Below are 21,008 nucleotides of genomic sequence, written 5' to 3' on the forward strand. Positions count from 1 at the left end.
CTAAACACCAATCTCTTCTCTTCTTATTCTCAGCAAGACTGCCTTGCTTTGCTTGTATCTTGCAAGGGGGATTCGCAAATGCCTCTCGGCAGAAAGCCTGGACAATCCGAGTGCTCTTCTCATTTGTTTCTCATCCCTCAGAGATGAGTCTTGTCCTATTTACTGTCTAATTTCTGAAAGTAGTTGTTACATTCGGACTGATTTTCTAGTAATTTACAGTGGGAGAGCTAATCTGATGCCAGTTACTTCACCATGACCGGAGTGGAAGTTCTCTTCGTAGTAAATCATTTTTATTATACTTTTGTAAAGTATTGGTCTACTTCAAACTAGAAATTAAAACAAAAACAAAACTGCTTCTTTCTGGAAGACAGAGAAGTAGTGCTATATAACCTTGTAGGCTATTATAAAGGCTTTAGTTTCCTCTAATTTGAGAAGTTACTGGAGGGTTTTAAGCAGAGGTGAAGTATGATATAATTTACATTTTAATAGGATCATGTGCTCTATGGAAGATAAAGTGCCAGAAAGCAGAGGAAAAAGTAGCCAATTAGAAGGCTACTGGAGAGACAAGAGTGGCTGGAAAAATAGTAGTAGCAGTAAAAGTGGTAAGAAATAGCAAGACCTTGGGCAGATTTTGATGATGTTTTTCAGATAAAGATGATAAAATAATCTTAACAGTTTATATGGGAGAAGAATCATGGGTCCTGACTCAGCGACGAGGATAATGGGATTGCCATTAACTGAGATGGTGACAACTACGGGAGAAGTAGGTTTAGTAGGGAGAGAGAGAGAACTCAGCCTGGAACATGCTAATTGTGTGTATTAAATATTCAAGTGAAGGTATTGATTAGAAAGAGGATATGAGGTTAGAGCTCAGGGAAAAGGTCTGAGCCAGAAAAATAAGTCTGGAAGATACAGGACATAGATAGTATTAAAAGCTATGAGTCTGTCACAAATACAGAGGACAATCTGGTGATGGCCAGAAGGGAGGGAGTGGGGGCCTGGGGGAAAGGGGTGAAGGGTTCAAGAAGTAGAAATCAGTAGTTCATAGATGGTCACAGGGATGGAGAGCATGGCATAGTGAATACAATTAGCATTAATGTAATGGTTAGGTGGAGAGCCGGAGGAAAGAAAGAGCAATGAGGGAAAACATTTTATAAACTATATAAATGTCCAATTAATTTATTGTATACTTGAAACTAATAATAAAATAAAATTTAAAAAATTAAAATTAAAAAAAAAAAAAGAAGCTATGAGTCTGGACGGGATTACCTACAGTGAGTGAGTATAGATTGAAAAGAGAAGTGGTCCCTCTGATATACTAATATTTAGAGTTCAAAGAGGTATGGAAAAACGAGGAAAGGAGGCCGAGGAGGAGGAGGAAAACCAGAAGGGCACAATACCTGGGGGCAAGTGCGGAAAGTGTTTCAAGCAGAAGAAAGTGACCACCTGTGTCAAATGCCACTGATAGATCAAGTAATGTTAGTCCTGAGAATTCAACGCCGATTAGCACTGAGGAAGTCACTGGTCTCCCAGATAGAAATGGTTTTGGCAGAGTAACAGGAAGTGAAAATCTGACCAGGTGTGTTCCAAAGGGAATTGCAGAACAGAAACTGGAGACGTTTACAATAGAAGCAACAGTTTAGCTTTATGTAAAGACCGCTATTCAGAACCGGTGTTGTTTGCCAGATAATCAGGGATCTAAACCGAAATGAAAAGCATCATAGCAGCTTATAGTAAGGCGATAAGAAACTTAAGCATCCAAGAATTTTCCTGCAATTTTGTTTGGGGTACGGGTGTTAAATTGTTCTACTCACATTCGAAGTTGTACCTGTTTTTTGAGATTTTGTAATTAAATTTTTTTTATAAAATAAAAAATATATAGTGCTATATATATGCAATATATATGTATGTATGTGTGTGTATAAGTATGTATGTATGTATATGTATGTATAATGTTCTTGTTTATACTAACCTGAGTTAGAATTGCTGACGGGTTTACCTTAAATGCTTGAATGGAAATGGAATTTAATCCCAACCCAGGAGCAGTTAAAAACTGGAGGTCTGCCCGAGCTCTCTGATGGACTTTGGAAATCTGCCAGCACTAAGGACCCTGCAGGTCCATAAAATTAGGTGTTAATTTTCAATTACTCTGCTTTTCTGTCTTTCAAAAAAAGATTGGAGAAAAAAAGTAATTCCAATGTTGCCTTGGAGAGATTCTCATAAATTCATATGAGCTAGCTGCTTCATGACCAAGCCGAAACCTTCATTAAGTTCTGCTTTTCAACCCAACTCTGTTTTCTCTCATTTCGAAGGAAGAGAATGAGTGGCCTGAGTCCACAAAGGGGTAGCCTCTGGCTAGACCAATCTCATTTAGCCTCCTTTCTTAGTTTCCCCAACATCTCTGTTGGTCTCAGTCTAAAAAAACAGCAGAATTGTGGCCTTTGTAATTCTACTGTATTCTGTAGATAACAAGATAAATTCTTTACCTTGGCACTCAGTCAGAAAGCCATTTTAATACTATCATATTCCAACTCATCTCTTAACTTGGTCATGTCTCTAGAGCTCAGAAAGAATGTTTTTACTGTGAGATCCAGCCTTTAAAACTGCGTTTCCTTCTTGAGAAGTACGTGTTAAAGTAAAAAAGTTCTAACCAATATTATCTTGCATTTTCTTAAGATTTCTAACAATCAGTAAGTATTCAGAATTAAGTGGCTCTAATATACACCTGATACTACCCAAATATGGTGTTACATCCCAACCCAATATATCTTCATAAACTGAACATAACAGAAAACATTATTTTACACTTGAGAGAAATAAACATGAGGTGATAGGGAGAAAAAGGGTCTCCTGAAACAAACATATACAAACGGAGGTATAATATAATATACTTACACAGGCAATTTTTTTCAGAACCCACCCCAAAAAGAAGCCTATAGCCATGTGTCTCCTTTATACCTCTACCTTCTCCAGGGACAGCAGCCCCCTTATTGGAGAAGTGACCCGCAGTCATCCTAGGTGGGGCCACCAAACATAAAACCCTTGGGTAGGTAACATGGTCCAAGATGGACCACATAGAACTTTCATTGGAATTTTCAAATTGAAACTAAAAGACAGGCGATCCGTATAGGGGAGTAAGGTTATGAAATGTGAACACGCGGGTCTCAGGGCGATATTCCCTGCCGTGTAAAAAAGGTAGCAGCATTAGGGAAGAAAAAGCTGACATGGAGGTGACAGGTGCAAGGAGCATGTTGGGGTCAGGGAAGAAGAAAAGGAGAGACACCTCGATGAGTTAAGAGCTCCCTTGCTCTGAGGCGCAGTCACATACAACCTTGCTCTTCCCAGTTTAGTTACAAAAACAAAACGTCTTGTTTTCTTTAAGCCAATTCAAACTGTGTTTCTGTCATTTACAGACAAGCGTTTTGACTAAAATATAAACAGATACCAGAAGTGGGATATAACATGAGTTGAACTAGCTGAGTCAAGTTGAAGCGTGGATGGTAACAAAACTCTTCATCCCTGGGCAGGGAAAACACATCATCAGTCTTGCTATATGGCTACAGAGCATGGCAACTGGTTAAATTACGACCTCTGGGATCCTGGGACATAGATCTTGTGCCCCTTATGACTGGAGTTCCAGGCACCCTGAGAACAACAACAGGGTGCAGGAGTGATTTGCTTAAGTCTTTGGTATGATGCTGAGAGAAAGAGAGAGAGAGAGAGAGAGAGAGAGAGAGAGAGAGAGAGAGAGAGAGAGAGATGGGTTGTCTAAAAGGCAGCTGCCTCAATCCACCAAGGGCAAGCTAGGGTTAAGACAACTAGGGTTTTAAGGGGGTTGTACTATTCCAGAAACCCCAAACATAAACCTCAACTCTTTGGCAGAGTAGGGTAAAGGCTGTGGCCCAGTGATGCAGATAATCTGAGGCTCTAAGTGCTTCGTACACAGCTGATCAGCTGCTTCTCCCTTTCAGAGCCTTCGGATTCCCAGGGTGGGCTTTCTTCTGGGCTCCTCGCACTGCCAGCTTAGGTTTTTATCCTCTCCAGTTTGTAAACTCGGTTACCACTCATCTCCCTGCTTTGCTCGTTCCAAAATGTTGCTATTGTCTCCTCTTCCATTTTTCTTTGTTCTTGTGAGTTTTCACTTTAAAAACAAAAAAGTCTCGACTGTCATTTTAATGCATTCCAGGGGGAAATATAGGCAAATGTGGCTTAACATGCTATGTTTTCTGTTACTTCTCTTTTCCCCATTCTCTAAATTACAATTATCCTATTTTTAGACCTCTACTTTTGCATACTGGGTATTTGAGTGTTTAAAATGTATCATCCGGTCCATGGTAGAATGGGTTAATGAACCATAAAAAGACCTAGACCCGATGTGGACAGAACCTAGATATCTGGGACCCCACTCTGCCTCCAAGACAGGTGTGCAAGCGGTTACAGTTCTCTATGGAGAGCTGCATGATGTCAAGGAAGAAAATTCTGGAAATGTGTGCGGGATGTGTGTGGGGGGCACGTGGGTGTGTATGTGGGCATGTACACATTTTTGCACACATCTGCATGCCGGGTAGCAAAACAGCGGTCTGACAAAAGTCTCTTGTTATTTTTCTTGACGGTACAACCTATCACAGACACGCAGGATGGGCAGTCGTATAATCCTTGGAGTCCTCTCACCCACAGGAGGCGCACGGTCTCTTGGGTGACAAGGCCGTGGGTGTGTGAGTGAAGCCATCAGCGGTACCGAGCAGTAGGAGGGCAGGAGGCTGGCACACTGGGCGAAGCCAGGAGATGGAGGGCATCCTGCGGGCATTTCAGCAGCTTTTGCGATCCCTCTGCCCTTCCTTTTATTCTTTTGCCTTATGCTTTATGCTTTACGGTTTGTGCCTTCCCCCCCCCCTTTTTTTTTTAACTGGAGTAAGAACACACGAGATCTGTCCTCTTAAAACTTTAAGGCCCAATAGTGTTAATCAGAACTTTTTTATATTGTTTAACTGGGTTTGTGCTTTTCAAAGTTAAAATTCAATACCTAAAATTAAGAGTTGATATTAATATATACCGACAAAGCTAAAAGTTTCCTATTGCAGGTTTCCGATGCTGCCATAGTTACATGAAATGCCTGGAGAATTGTAAAAGTTTAAATACTTATAAAGATAAAACTTTAGAAGACATTTAAAAATATTAGCACCACTTCCCGTATTGGTCAAGATATACGGTATAACTTAAAACAAAACAATAGTACAGAACACAACATCACAGTTCACATTCTGAATGCCGGGGAAGAGTTGGGGGGCGGAGGCAAACCTCAGGAAATCAGATGGGGGGCAGCATTTGAAGCCTCTGTTTTAAAGTTTCAAAAGCTTCTTGTTGTTTGTTTTCGGGTGTGCTATTCTATTCTGATTCTTTCAAAAGAAAGCAATTTAATATTTTCCCAATATTTTTAAAAATTTTATTTTCAATAAAATTTCCAGAAACTATTTAGTCTAAGGCAAAGACAAATTTTCTCTTTCAACTATAGAAATATCAATAGGGAAATAATAGATTATACAGGGCAAATCCCTAGAGTGGAATCTCTCAGGGACATAATTCATAGTGTGTCACGTGATAACCAGCGTCTTTGCCATTGATAGGGGTTTTTTCTTTAAAAAGTAATCTTTACATTTAGGATCATTTTGTATTTGGATTAATTTATAACATAGTATTATTTTGATCACTGTGGCTATCACTATTTTTTTTTATGTACTGCCTATTGAAAAGGTAGAAACTGGGGTTCTTACATTTTTTCTGCATTTTTATTACTGTGCATGTTCTTATCGGATTCAGTGATTTATGTCTTACGTTGAGTGCTAAAGGAAACCTCTTATTTCGGGAGAATAGCTTTATCCTTCCTTGAGGATTCTCTGCCCCAACAGAGGAAGGCTCTGTGACTGGGATGACACACTGGCTTTCATCAGACTCTAGGGACATGGGTCTGACGACATTCAGGGGAGTAAAGGAAAACTGGGGAGTCCTCGAGGAAGTAAATAAATTACTAGATGGAAATTTATACTCATTGGAAACAGAGGCCATGAAGAACCAAATCTATGAACTATGCAATTAATGTCCACGTTATAATCTCATCCTGAATATAAATGAAATCTCCTGAAATTCGAAGAACTATACTATTAGGATGGGGACACCTGGTTCCCATGTAGCCTCTACTCCAGCAGCTACTCTTCTTGATAAGTTACAGTGCTCAGTCTTCCTTCTTGGTCTGCTTTGGGCTCTGGCTGCCTTTGGTCTGAGGTTTAGTCTCTAGATAGCCTGTGATAACCACCTTTAGGACTAAGTCTATCTAGAAAGAGGTGCTAGCAGAAATGCTAACTTTAAAATAAATCTTAATCCAGGCTGTACTATATCATCTGAAACCACTTTCAAAAAATAAGAGACTTTGTGACTGACAACTGGCAGCTGGCCATTTACTAGGAAACCTGGGGTTTAATGCTGCTGCATAAAGCCTAAAGGTTAGTCCTACAGAGGTGGCTGTGATCATCACTGTTTCTGAGTCTCTTCTTTCAGGCTTCTCAAGCAATACTACACTGCCCAGGAAGCGGTACTCCCTCTAAGAGCCTCTAGCAGCTACATTTAGTTGCGATCACTGAATATCTGGTGCCCTTGGTCACCAGGTACTTAGGGCCCCTCAGGGACTCAGGTGACTCAAGTGACAAAGCTAATAAATGAAGATGACACAAGTGAAGTTAAACCCTAACAGGTGGCATTGCTAAAACTAACATACGACTTACAAGGGGGTGTCTTTCAATGATCCACCTCGTCTTCCTGGTTTTGAAATGGAAACACGCCTGAGTTGATATTTAGATCATGGGTCTGGGTCTGAATGCTTATGGGTGTTTAACATCAAAACTAAGGACGAAGGCCAGCAAGGGTCGCTGTAATATCTAGGTAGACGGGAGAGGTTGAATTGTTCCGTATTCTTCCAGAAGCTTTCTGTTCCTCCTTGAGAGGGTCTTCTTTATAAATTATTCTGTTTCTTTCACACTTATTCTCTCACTATAGTTTACTTCTTAAATAATGAAAACAGTATCTTAAATTCTCACATAAACCCTACAAGGAAGACACTATTACTATTCCAATTCTATAGATAAAAATAGGAGGATAGAAATCTTGTTCAAGGTCAGGCAAGAGCCAGGATACAAATGCACCACTCAGCTCTGCCCAAAGCGGCAGCACGGCTATTTCCCTACTGGTAGCGTTTCAACAAGGCTATGGGCAAGTACTCACCTGGTCAGGGTTTTGAGTCTCCATGTGAATAATCTGTATTATTAGGTCACTCTGACTTACTAAGTCCCTAAACCCTCTATTCCAGGGTAGCTCTACAGTTTACTACTTAGCTTTCTTTTAAGGCTATTTTCCAAACTTGCGTGATAATAAGAATCACCTGAATGGAATACTTGCTAAAACTAGCTTCTCAGTATCTCAGGATCCATTGGGTCTGATGTGGTTCCAGGTAGCTGCATTTTTAATAAGTTACCCAGGTGATTCTTCTCATCAATCAAGTTTGGGAAACACTGAGCTTCAGCCAATGGGAACAAATGTAGGTGATTTTAAGAATGATACCGTAAGTCCTCACTTAACATCGTGGATAGTTCTTGGAACTGTGGTGAAACAACATATATAATGAAACCGATTTTACCATGGGCTAATCGATTTGAACAAGAGTTCAGTTCCTACAGCATCTCATCAATGTTATAATGAAACGATGGTGAATGAAACTAAGCTGTTAGGGGACCAGCTGTATATTATATATTAAGTCAAAGTCTTATTGGGCAGATGACATTTCTGTAGCTGAATTAAGCCGAAGCGATCAGTAGATACGGCATGAAGTGGTTTTCTTCAGGAAGGACTTGGGGTGTGTGGTTGGAATGTCTTTGTTGTTGGTTGTTTTTTTCTTTTTTCTTTTTGAGTGATGAATGTTAGAAAGAATTCTTTAATGGTTGTGCCCCTGAGGGAGTTTCTGCCTTGCCCTGGTCTTGGAACAGCTTAAACCAAACAGAAAGTAAGCCATTTTATATAGTTCTTTTAAGTCCTGCCTAAGAGAATTCTGGAGAAAAGTAAACTCAATAAATAGGAGAAAGGAGTACACAGTTCCAGTTCCCTGAAGGACCCTAAAGGAAACTCTTGTATAACTAAGAGAGGGACTTAGGCTTTTCAACTCGAATGTTTATGAATCAGATATAGGATGATTAAGGTGAATATGAGGGATTAATTCAATTTACACAGCTTAATCAGGACACAGATCTGCCCTCAATACAGAAAGAACCCAAATGCAAAACTGCTGAAATTCATGATCATCAAAATGTTATTTAATGTTAAAAAAAACATGCCTGATCTACTTTGACACTATGTTCACTGCTTGTCACAAATGCAGTTTCCACCTCAGGCACCACTCAAAAGCGAACTTCTTCAGCTGCTATATTTATGAGTAAGAAAAAAAAAAGATAAAAAATGTAGAAAATAACATTAAAAGACAGTCAAAGGAGGAGAAGGCAATCCAGTCCTTTCTGCCCCGTGGAATGCTTTGCTTCCAGGCCAGAGGCCTGCCCCCAACGCGGAGCAGAGACTGAGTCACGACCCACACATACCTCTTGGTGGGAGTGGGCGCTCCGGAGGACATGTGGCTCACCACGGTGTCATTCATGTTAGTCACAGGCCGAGGAGGACTGAAAGAAAAGACATTTGCATTACATTAATGATTACCGACATGACTAGGGGAAACAAGGAAAGCGTGATAAGGGCAAAAGCACCGACTATCACGCCCGATAGGCAGAGTGGGACCCACGGGGAGTGGGGTCGGAAATCGATACGTCCAGCCTAAGGAAATTCAACAGGAAGGGTTCCCTCGAGCGAAGACAAGGGACCACACACCTGTGCTGCACCAGCAGCGACGAATCAGAAACATGCTACTACCGGATGCACCTTCGGCGCCTTTCGGTTTGTACTTGTAGGACACAAGAATCAGAGTTCCGCCACTTTGCTAATCTCTCTGCATTTTAGGTGTTCACAGGATTACCAGGTGTTTGGCGTTTATGGCAGATCACAAAAGTCACAGCGGCAACGTGCACACTGTCCTGAGACTTGGTCAGAGCTCATCTACCTTCCCTCAGATTTAGCTTGTACGTTTTTTTACCAAAACAATTAAACTGTTAAATACTAAAATCTTCTATTAGTCCTTTACTAGAATCTTAACGACGAACCACATTTTATACCTATACGCTAGTTAGAATGCTTTCCTTTAAAATTGAATCCAAATTTAAATTTGAAGGTAAGCATTTTTGATAACTTACCTTTTTAGCTGTCGGTTTTCTGGACTCCAGATCTATTTCTCCCTCTTGTGAGTTTCTTGAATGAATGTATCCAAACTTATCAAAAAGAATCTATGATTTGGTCTTTTAGCCATTCTTCAACCCCTCTCCCGCCCCACCAGGTTCAGCTACAAAGGGTTTCTGTCTTGCGTTTGAAGCCACATGACAATTGCTAAACATTCCTCCTGGGAAATCTCTTACTTCCTCTCCTAAGAAGTACTTTTCAGAGAAATATGTCCATCAAAATCAGAAAAGTAAAGCAAAAAAATCCTCTCTCATATTTAGGTGTTTGGGGCACTACCTCCTGGTCTCTCCTTATCTGTAAGAACTGAGTTAATTATGTAAAACGTTTTTGGGGAGGGTGTACTTAACGAGTCTTCATAAATATGAAGGGACCAGAGCCCTTACTATTTTGCAGGTTTCACAGTACATTCAAATAAAGTCTCAAGGGAAATTTTTCAGGTAGAGCCAAGAAACCTAGAGGAAAGGTTGAAAGAAATGGATAGACTGATCTACGTATCTCTATATATGTCTATGTACCTATGTAATTTTTAAAAAATTCATTCATTTTTATTATGGTGACATTGGTTAACAAAAGCCAGTAAGTTCCACGTATACGATATACTTTTTTAAAAGCCAATTTCATTTTTGGGTAAAGAAATCGTTTTAATGATTTTCCATTTAATGGAGAGAATCAAAGATGGGAAGTAATTTGCAGGGAACCGATTTAAGTCTCTTGACTTGTAAGCCATAGCACTATACCTGTTACACATCCCTCCCTCTGTGTGACACGTCCCTAAGTAATATTCAGAATTTGAAGCATGTCTTTCTACCCTAGGATTCAATTTTACATTATTTAGCTTACTACCCATCTTCTAGACACAATTTTGCCCAAACTTTCAAGCTTATTAACACTAGCAGCTGTGCTGAGTTATAATCAATTAATGAACTGGTTTAGGTTGATTAACAATGGAAGTGAACACGGAGATTAGCTTAATTTTAGTATTAAATTTACAATTTTGCCACCAGTTCTTTTAAATCAATTGTCCAAACTGAACAAGGAGACAATTCCTACAAAAGGAACAAAGCCAGCATCATAGCTTTTCATACTTGAGGGCACCAGAATCATTCTGATCCTGAAAATAAAATGGACTTTGCTTTTTTAATATATTATTATTAGCAACTCACTTCCAAAATAAGAACACGTTCATGTTGTTTTCAAAAATAATGCTATTACCTAGTATATTTCAACACTGAAGATACCACTGTATTTAATTTCCTTTCTGATAGTCTCAGAGGAAATATGACCATACAAAAATATTTTTTTACTTCCTTAAACATGGATCCATGTGATAAAATTTCATGATTTTTAGCATTTTGTTTGATCTGATGCCAGAAAAGTCTTTATTAATAATCATCTTTATCTCTTGACAAATATGCTCAATTCTTATCTTACAGCACACATATCAAAGCCTCTTTTCTAATATTTAAAACCAGAAGTAATGATTACATCGTAAGCTGTAAACTAATCGCATCTGCCCCAAATTTCATACTCTTTTTGAACCTCTAACATGTTTTATAAAGGGAAATAGGTATGTGTTTGCAGTCCAAGATGAAAGAGGCATTCGGAAACGTAAAGGGGATCTTCACTGCAGGATCTACCACTCAACCCCCAATTCACTGTGAAAGCCGATAGCTGGCATGCTATCTTAGGAGATGTAATACACCAAAAACGATTTGTGGCTTAAAAAAAGAAAATCTTCACAGTTCCTGTAGGACACAGTTGAAAAAGCATGCTTCCGGGTCTGAAGACAGACAGAAATGTACAAAGCAAAGCTGACATGACTCAGTGGATTGGTTTTGTTGATCCCGTTCAACATTCAGAACCCACTGCAAACTTGAACATGTATGTCTACACTCATGTTCTGTATCCTCCTTTGGTGAAGAACTCAGCAAGGCACCTTTAGACACTAATGAGTTTTGTGATGCCCACACGGCCACCAACCATCACAGAGATATGGGAGGTTGTTTTGATAAGGAAATTGTTTTGATAAGGAAATTCTAAGCAGATGGATGATACAGTTAGGAAAGAACTTGCTACTTAGAAGAGGTAGGTGTAAAAAGAAAGATTTAGAGAGAATTTATTAATTCTGAATCAAAGAAAAAGAGGTATTCTTAGGGGATACCTATATCTAAGAGGTAAGTAAGATTATTTAATCTCAATGACCTAACTATATACTGATGAAGATGGATATGGAGATAAATCACCACAATGCAGAGTAATGAGAGCAGCAATTCAAGTACAAAGTGGTGAGGAGTCACAGAGGGAGAACAATCACTCCTGCCTGGAGGAATAAGGGGGAAGTAACCTTACAGAGAGAGTTTTTCAGATAGAGAAAGATGGTTAAGGGCGCCTTACATAGAAGAAATGGCATGGAAAAAGGTAGGGAAATTCAAAAGTACGTGGCATACTTGGGACTAAATTATTTGGCTAGACTCAAAGGCCCCGGAAGGGGAGTAGCTGAAAAGGCCCCTGGAGAGTTAGATTCGGGCCAGGATGTGAATGATGCCTCTTCTATCACAAGCTAAGAAGTTGGGACTTTATACTATAAGCATTGAGAAAAGCACTGACTGAAAGTTTTTAAGCCAAAGGATGATGTGACTATAGTTGGTTTTTGAAAAGATAACTTTAGGACTTTTAGCATGTGGGTTTTAACCAGGGGGTGCATGGATGGGGATCACCCAGGAAGCTCTCTGCAAGATAAGACGCCAAACTACCCTCAACTTAGTGAATCTGAATCGCTAAGGGCCAGAGGATTCTTTCTAATGTACACTCCCATTTAAAAATCATTTATGTAGAATGGATTTAAGAGGAGGAGGAAATGGAAGCTGGAAGACCAATTATGAGGTTATGACAATTGTCCAGCTCAGTGATTATGAAGGTGGGCACTGGTAGTTAAGATGGGAAAGAGAAAAAAGAAAAAATACTGCAAGGGTAAAATAGATAAGATGTGGTAACTGATTAAGAACACGGGGTTAGTGAGTAAAGAATAATGGAGCCTTTTATCTTGACTACTGTACTGGGTGGATAGTGATATCAACATCCAACCTAGGGAACGCAAGAGTAGGAGAGAGGTGTTGGATTGGTGGGGGTGGACGGAATCAGCAGGAAGGAAAAGGTGAACAGACTTTCAGTTTTGAAACTAAATTTGAAGTCACATGAATAGGCAACTAGAAATAAAATGGAACCCAGGTGAAACGTCAAGTTCGAAAATATCTGAGTGTCATTATTTAAATCATAGCTGTTTGAGTATTCCGGTCACTATAAAGGTGTGTTTTTAGGTGGAGCAGAACATTTGGGGATATAACCAGTGAGAAGGTAGCTTAGATCAGCGGTTCTCTAAGACCTGGGCCGCAGATTGGTACCAGTCAGTGGCCTATTGGGAACCAGGCTGCACAGCAGGAGGTGAGCTGCAGGCAAGCGGGCTTCATCTATATTTGCAGCCGCTCCCCAGCACTAGCATCACCATCTCAGCTCTACCTCAGCTCATCAGGCATTAGATTCTCATAGGAGCACCGGTCCCTGGTGCCAAAAGGTTGGAGACCACTGGCTTAGATAATGGGTACAGAACATCTGGTTACTGGTTAGACACAACTCCTATTATAAACTAAAAATTTAATTTACTGGTTCAAGTCATTTTCACATTACTTCTCGTACAACTAGACCATTCCAATTCATTCTGGTGGACGCTCTGGAATGTAAACTAACTTGAAATTAAAATAACAATAGGATCTTTCCTAAGGCATTTAAAGCTAGGAATAGAAGTAAGAACTACTACTAAGTGCAATGGGAAAATACTGAGATCGCCTCATAAATAAAAACGTATGTATCTCCAGGGTGTTAAAGAGCTAAATGTAAATGTTTAATTATATAAGTAAGGAAAAAATATGTGTCTATGGACAGAGAGGATGTTCTAAGATCAAAAGCAATAAAAAAATTAGGAAGGTGAAGACCAATTAATTTGAATTATTAAAAAATCAGAAGGGGAAGAAAAAATACAAATTTAGGGGACTATTTCAATAAATGTGACAAAGCAAGAATGAATAATAAGCCTTAATATATAAGGGATTCACACTAGTTCACATGAAAATTATTAATATTTCAATTAAATATGAGCAAAGTAAAAATATGCCTTTAAAAAGAACTATAAATAACCTTAACATGTTTTAATTATGAAAACAGCAAAGAAATATTTTAAAATTACAGACCACTTTCCCTTAAAAAGTAATTTTTTTAAAGGGAACCCTTAGGGCTGGGAGAGGATTTTCTGACATATGCCCTTAATTTACTACTAGGCAGGAGTTAAAGTCAAACAAAATTTCTAGAAAGCAATTTAGTAATATGTTCATCAAAGACCTTTAAAAATGTTCAAACATTTTGGCTCAGTAATTCCCTTTCTAGGAATCTATTCCAAGGAAGAAATCAGATTCGCAAAGATAAGTCTATATTTTAAAATAATTAGGGAACTATTATTTACAGTAGGATAATTTTAGAAGAAACCTAAATGTTCAAAAATAAGGAAAAGGAAAAAGTAAACCATGGTAATCTATAATTATAGGATACTGTGTTGTCATTAAAAAAATAATGCTTATGAGGACTTTCTAATTGCATAGGGGAATGCTTAGCATGTGAGAGGTAAAAAAGAAGGGCAGGAGAGCTATAATAGCTAACAATTATTGAATGTTTATATAAGTTTACCAGACAGTGTTTAGAGCTTAAATACATATTTATTTTATCTTCACGATAACCCTGAAAATAAGATAAAATTATTTACACATACACACAGCATGATATCAACTTAAAAATATATAAGCACAAAACAAAATACTTGAAGGAAATGTGTCAAAATGCTGAGAAGTGGAATCACGGGTAACTTTTCCTGCCTATTGATACTTTTCTATACTTCTGCAAATTTTCCATTTTATTTTTTTCTTATTTTCAGAGAAAAAGATGCTTAATGTAAAAAAATTATAAAGTAGAAAAAATTAAAACAGAAAAATATAATCTATAATGTCACCAAGTTGACTTTTCAAAAGTGAGTCTGTAGTGTTTTTGTTATTAAGAAAGAAACTGAAAAGTGTTTTAGAAGCCTAGAGAGAACTTTGAGACTGTTAGTAGAAGAAAGACTTGTTAAACAGTTTGAGTAAATTTGAAGTTCCGAAACCCCAAAACATCCCTACCACCACCTTCCCAAAAAAGAAAGTAAGAAAACATTTTAAGTCACGCTACATTTTCTCCTCTACTTGACTGTAAGAAATTTAGGTGATTTTTTTATCATCTTATTTCAAGTACCGGGCGTACATGAGACAGGAAGTAGGCTTTCAGGAAATATCTGTTGATTATGAGTGCGCACCATGCCATTTCATACACAGACATGCAGACTGTGTGAGAAGTAATCTTTCTGTTATATTTAGCTTTGGTGAGACTATTCTCTGAGAATGGAATACTGACAATATTTAGTTGTTATATTTGGTAGGTATGTTTGTAGCGTTTGCAGCTACAGCGAGCTTCATCCGTGACTTGGTAATGGAATCAACAGAGTGGAGACTGTCTTTAATTAAACAACAGCAGTATGTGCTGGACTCAGTTCGAACATTCCCCATGGATTCACTTAATGAGATGGATACTATCGCCATCTTTATTTTACAGATGGAGGCACTGGAGAGAGGTAATATACCTGAAGCCACAACCAAATCACGGCAGAAGTGGGATCTGAGCCTAGGAAGGATTGCTCTTGAGTCTCTGTTCTTCTTGATCATTATGGTGTGAATGTCTCTACTACCTTTGATTGCTGCATGTTTTTAGAAAGACTTACTTAAGACTGTTTAGCCTATAAATTAAAACCAATGGCATAATGTTAGATCGCAGTTCTTGCAAAGTTGTTTCTTTAGAAAGGTAAAATAATAATTAGCCCAGAGTATAGTTTGGGGTGATTTATTCTTTCTCTTATCACATCATTAGAACTGTATTGTAAATGCCTATCTAATCTCAAACCATTTGGTTGCGGTGTTCCCATTTTTAACCACTCCTAGGCTGCCTCAAGGAATACTAGATGACCTAGATGAACTGCTTCCCTCAAAAACATTCCTCTAATTTATTAGGATGACTTTAAAATCTAATCTTAATTTCAAAGGTCTTTTGAACTCCTCATCTCAGCCTATACTTTGAATGAGCAAATTATCGTAGCAGCCAGATTGTTGAAAGGAAAGGAAAAAAAAAAGTTTGGCACAGGGCTCAAGAGCAACACTGAGTGTAATTCCTTGTTTGGGCTTTCTCAGTTGACTCAGATCCAGGAGTAAACACTTCCTGGATAGGACTCTCCAGTTAACCAAGGATGTGGAAAGTATAATATTGTTGTTGTTCAAGCAAAATTTATACTTAAAATTGTGAGTGAATATAGGGGTACACGAACAAAGCCAACTCTACAGCCCGAGAGGACAAGCGAGATCTTAGGCACCTGCAAAGACTGTCCCTTTTCCATGAGCCCTTTGACGAAACCTCTTCTGCAGAAAGTCATCCAGATAGGCAGATACTTACCCCTACCCTATACTTCTGAAAGTATTTACTCATTATCTTGCCCTTCTCCCCAGAATATGTTTTAGTTGTAGAAGTTAAAATTACAGTCCTGCGATTTTCTTACCTTGACAGCTATCTATTTGCCAATCACACACTTGAGGACACCGTACCATATTTTTTGGTCTATTTATTACTGTTAGTATGAAAAAGAAAATGATTTTATTATGTCCTAGGCTTTCATTTACTTAGTTTTTTTGTATTGCCCACAATGCTTTACGCATGATGTACTTAACCGTTTTAAATATATTTAACCTCTTAAGATTTTTGCAGCCAGCTATTTTGCCTTTAGTCCTAGATACCTGTGTTGCTTCTGAAATCATCTTCCCTACTCATTTTGATCATACTTTACTCATCCTTAAAGTTACACAGCAGATTTCACCATACTCTCAGATAAGTTCAAAACCCACAGAGTAAATGATTTCATTATTTTATCTACTGAACTACTCAGGCCTTCGACATCTTTCAAGCAAGTTGTTCTTTTGCTTCTTCCAAGCCCCTATTTTCAAATCCTCCCCTTCTTCATAGATTTGCCTTCTTCATAGATTTGCCAAGGTTACACTCTTTCTCAGGTCTCCTATCAAGTCTCCTGAAATTTCAGTATCTCCATAAAGCCCTTCTGATTGCCACAGGCTCCACTTAAAGAAACAAAGCCCATATCAGTACACGAACAAAAAACCCATGGCTTACGCATGCCTAGCACTGTTAGGGGCTCTGAGGGGTAAGAAGGACAAAAACAAGCGGAAGATTGATGTCCCTGTCCATAAGAAGTTTATAATCCAATTAGTCCTCAAAATCATCAGTCATCTCAACAACAGGCATTTAAGCTTTAGCTTAACATATTGCAATTGTAGGTCCATCCGATTTGACAATTATCATTTACAACCAAAAATGTGTTAAATCATTTATACTGAAGACTACAATTTATTTCAAATCACAAATCAAAGACCAGTTCAACAAAACAATATGGAAAACCCTCCACAGTTAACAGTTACAGGATTATCTCATTCTATTGAGCTTCACTTTATTGTTCCTCATGGATGTTGCATTTTTTACAAAGTGAAGGCAAGACTCTCCAACCAGCCAAAAGACCACGACTCACTTTATTGCGGTACTCGCTTTATTGCAGTGGTCTGGAACTGAACCTGCATTATCTCCCAGATGCGCCTGGACAAGACTGGCTCTGTATTTGACATAGATTTCTTTAGTCTTAGAACACTGGTGAGGGTTGGGAGAGAAGGGGTAATGCATTAACGACTGTTGACTATACGCAAGGAGTTCGCATTGAGCTAGACTCTCAGACACATTATCTGAATTTTTGCTACTACCCATGATGGTATTCTTATCTTACAAACAAAAAAATAAAGCTCGAAGAGGAAAATTAACATGGTCAAGGTCATAAAACTTGTAAGTGGCAGAACCAGTATTGGAACTCAACTTTACCTGGTTCTAAAGCTACAGATGGATCAAATCCACAGACTTACCATCTTAACCCAGCATCTTTGTATTGTCCAAATGAACTTTTCAGATTAGAGTTCTCGGGCTAGAATAAATTCTCAAGTTTGAGAAAGAATGCCCTACTTTGACCATTGGCTTCAAGTCTAACTTGAAGCAGCTTAAGAAAAAAAGGGAAATTTACTCAGTATTATAACTAAAGTCACAACGAAGCTTCATGAAGGGTGAGGGTGCAGCTGGCTTCCGGGACTATGGAGCATCATTAGGACGCTGGCTGTTATTGTGGCTGAGATCTTATTTTGGGTCAGAGCCTATACAGATCTCACAGCTCTATACGTTTAACAAGAAACACTTCTGCCTAACATACTGTAGCTTCACCAAGGAAGAACAAAACCTCTTCCTCATTCCAATCGGAAATTCCCAGAAAGCACTCAAGAAGAACCTCCTCTTGTCATCTACCCACTGTGGTAGACACTTTGACTAGCAGTCCTCCTAAAACACGTTTACGGTTGAGGGAAGACCAAGCTTTCAAAGAGGAGGATATTGTTCCCAGAAAAAAGGCTGCAGAGCAAATCAACGAGAAATAGTCACTTACTTAAAGATTAACTTTCTTCAAAATAAAAGTGTCAAATGGCAGGGTCCAGGATCCAGGCACTTCTGGATCTCTGCTGGGGTGACTGGCCCAGGCGAACACTGCTTTAAGACAAAGGTGTTTCTCTCTTCAGCATCATTTCCCCCTTCTTAGTCACTGCCCTCTAAAATTTAGTAATCTAATCACAGATCCTCACATTGAAATGATATATGATCTAATAAGAATGCCAGCTTATCTAATTATTCCATTATGATAAAGAGAATATACGGGACTTATAATAATCTATAATAATGACACACTGTAGCTCTGGTGAAATATTAAGGAGGGCAGATTCTAAGGTTTCTTTAATGTCGATAATCTATCAGTCTCTCAAAAAGCACCCCACCTCTAGACAACAGGTATGACAACTGTGGATCGTTTTTATCCTCTTGGAGCAGTGTGGTGTTTTGCTGTTTGTTTATTTCTATGTACCAGACCAACTATCTCCTGTTACTCTGTTGGGTGCCATCGTTATCTGCCAAAGAAAAAAAGTTAAACAAACGAAACTGCCTTTTGGAAAACCATAAGGTTAAAAAAAAAAAAAAACCACCATATGGTACTGCGAATACAGTATAAAGAACACGCTACACAGACAATGAGGTTTCTCTGACTTCTAAGGAAGTATATTTTACTTTAGTGGTCATTTACAATCAATTAACCAACAAGAAAGATTTAAAATTTCCAACAGCAATTAATCTGACATTGCAACTCATTCGTGAATGTAAAGGACATCTATCAACAGACAAATTGCCTCAATTTCTAATTCTCGCAGTTAAACAGAGCTATTTGTGGTATAAGACTTACAATGAAACATTTCTCAGGAAGGAAAGGTTTACCACAAACATTCTTATACAGAACTTTCACCACCAGACAGCAGCCAGAGATGCTCTGAGGAACCCAGGTATCTGGCTCTAGCTAAGGACAGAACTGTGAAATGAGGCAATACTTACAATTATTTAGTAATAGCGCTCGGTTGAAAAAGCAGGCAAAGTATCTTGCATAACAGGTAATAAATATTAACAGAAATGTACTATTTTATTTTAAAAACCTTCCCACGATGAATCCCTCCTTTATTCGCCTTGTTCATTAAACTTAGAAAGGAAGGTGTCAATACTCTGTATAGACTTTGATTGCTGTATGTCTAGAAAGATGAGAAAAGATGACAGCTTAGACACTTTGACAAGTTACTGCTCAATAAAATGCATAATGGAATGGCATTTCCTGACCTGTTCACATGGTCATTACTGAAATCTGTTTTCAACAATGCAAACAAGTACATTATCATAGCAGACTGGCTCTCATGTTTTTTACGATTAGCCAGACAGAACAAGACACAGTTGGCTTCCCCTTTTCATAATAACTGTCTGGAAAGTTCCAGAGACTCTAGCATCCTGCTGAAAATAAACACAGTCATCATTAGCCCAGCAGCTCAAGCAGCAAAAATACAAAGGCAAGGAAAAACTATCGAACCTTCACATTCTGCAGCAGATGCTTCTTCTTCCTCTATGGATCTGGCATCTAATGCATTTCACTGCCACTGTCTCTAAGGAAACGGAGCAATCGCGTGCCGAAGAGTCTTCTCTACAAGGTAGTTTATCCCACAGAGCATTTTGGGAAAGAGCAGGTACAAGAGAAGAACTCATTAGAAGGCAAACACACGTCGGCATTCCATCGGCAAGTCCGCCAAGAAGTCGGATGCAGCCAATGACAGGCAGGCAGAAGCAGCAAAGGAGGAATCGCTCCTTAGAAATTTAAAAATGAAACGCACCCTCTTGCAATAGAATCCAGTGGCCCGATTAACCCGCTCAGCTACTCCGTTCTGACAGCGACTTTAAGGAGCATCCCTCCAACCTCTTTCCCAGGGCTTTTCCTAATCGCCACCTGCTTGATAAGAACACAGCCTGCAGTACTGTGTCTGCCAAGCGATCTAGGTAGGCAGTGACTGGGAGGTAGGGAGAATTAGTAAGGCTTGATTTTTGTTTTGCTGAAGAGGAGTTAATGGAAATGCAAGTAGAGTAAAAAAAAAAAAATAGGACAGCGGTGTGTGTCTCCCCCTTTACTGCAAAGAGCTCCTTAATTCAGAAAGGCAGCTCGTCAGAGGGCAGCTTATGCAGACAGGTGCACAGCGTGAGCCGCTGAACCGATTCTCAGGGACAACTCTAGCTGGGCAATCACATGATGAGACTGTCCCTGACACTCTGAGTCATCCTGTGGCCTCTCATCTATTTCATCTAGTCAATAGCTCTTAAATCGATCTGCTCCTGGTCTCCATCTCCACTGCCATCGTCACATTTCAGCCCGTGTTTCGCTAGTGTAACTTAAATATTATAAGTTCCCTATTAGTCCATGGGTGTCCAGAGAACCTTCCAGTTGTCGCCCATCTAATTTCTCATGGCTATCATCGCTTTCCCAAGCATGGCTCTCATGTCATCATCTTGCCCCAAATCGTCAGCTCTCTCTCAGTCTCCCGGATCAGGACAAACATCTTCCTCTCGACGGTCACCTCCTACACACATGACAGCCTCTGTCTCTCTGACTTACTTACTTTTCACTACTACTTTACACTTCCTAAATGTTCTGCGCAAATACGCTACCCTAGTCACACACGGGCCGTGGACTTTCCTGCCACAGTAAAACCAAAGCAAAATGAAAACAGAGAGTGTCAAAGTGAAAGCCGGACTAACAACCTAAATGCCTGCAAAGGAATTCCACCATTTTCTTAGATAAATAAGTGAAAAAAAGACAACCCAACAAATCAGGCGGCTAACTAGTTAATATAAACACTTTGACATCAATAACAAAAACCTAAAGAATAAAATGGATGCAGGTGTTAGAAAGCTTGGCCGAAAACGAAAGAGTTGATTTATATGACATATCGGAAATATAATAAAAACAAAATAGGGGCTCTCAAGGCTATACGCTCTAAAGATATACA

At 39.0% G+C, this 21,008-nt stretch overlaps 1 protein-coding gene across 23 annotated transcripts in view; it reads right to left on the reverse strand.

Annotated features, from left to right (window-relative positions):
* DTNB (dystrobrevin beta) overlaps positions 1–21,008 on the reverse strand; it is a 178,459-nt gene that overhangs the window by 54,453 nt on the left and 102,998 nt on the right. For all 23 annotated transcript variants that reach the window (XM_016121733.2, XM_036223988.1, XM_016121726.2 and 20 more), the window contains one exon: positions 8,634–8,711. In XM_016121733.2, coding sequence (XP_015977219.2) covers positions 8,634–8,711 — 78 coding nt within the window. The remainder of the gene's footprint in view (positions 1–8,633; positions 8,712–21,008) is intronic.

This window comes from Rousettus aegyptiacus, unplaced genomic scaffold (genome assembly GCF_014176215.1).
Source record: "Rousettus aegyptiacus isolate mRouAeg1 unplaced genomic scaffold, mRouAeg1.p scaffold_m13_p_7, whole genome shotgun sequence".
In the NCBI taxonomy this organism is placed as follows: Eukaryota; Metazoa; Chordata; class Mammalia; order Chiroptera; family Pteropodidae; genus Rousettus; species Rousettus aegyptiacus.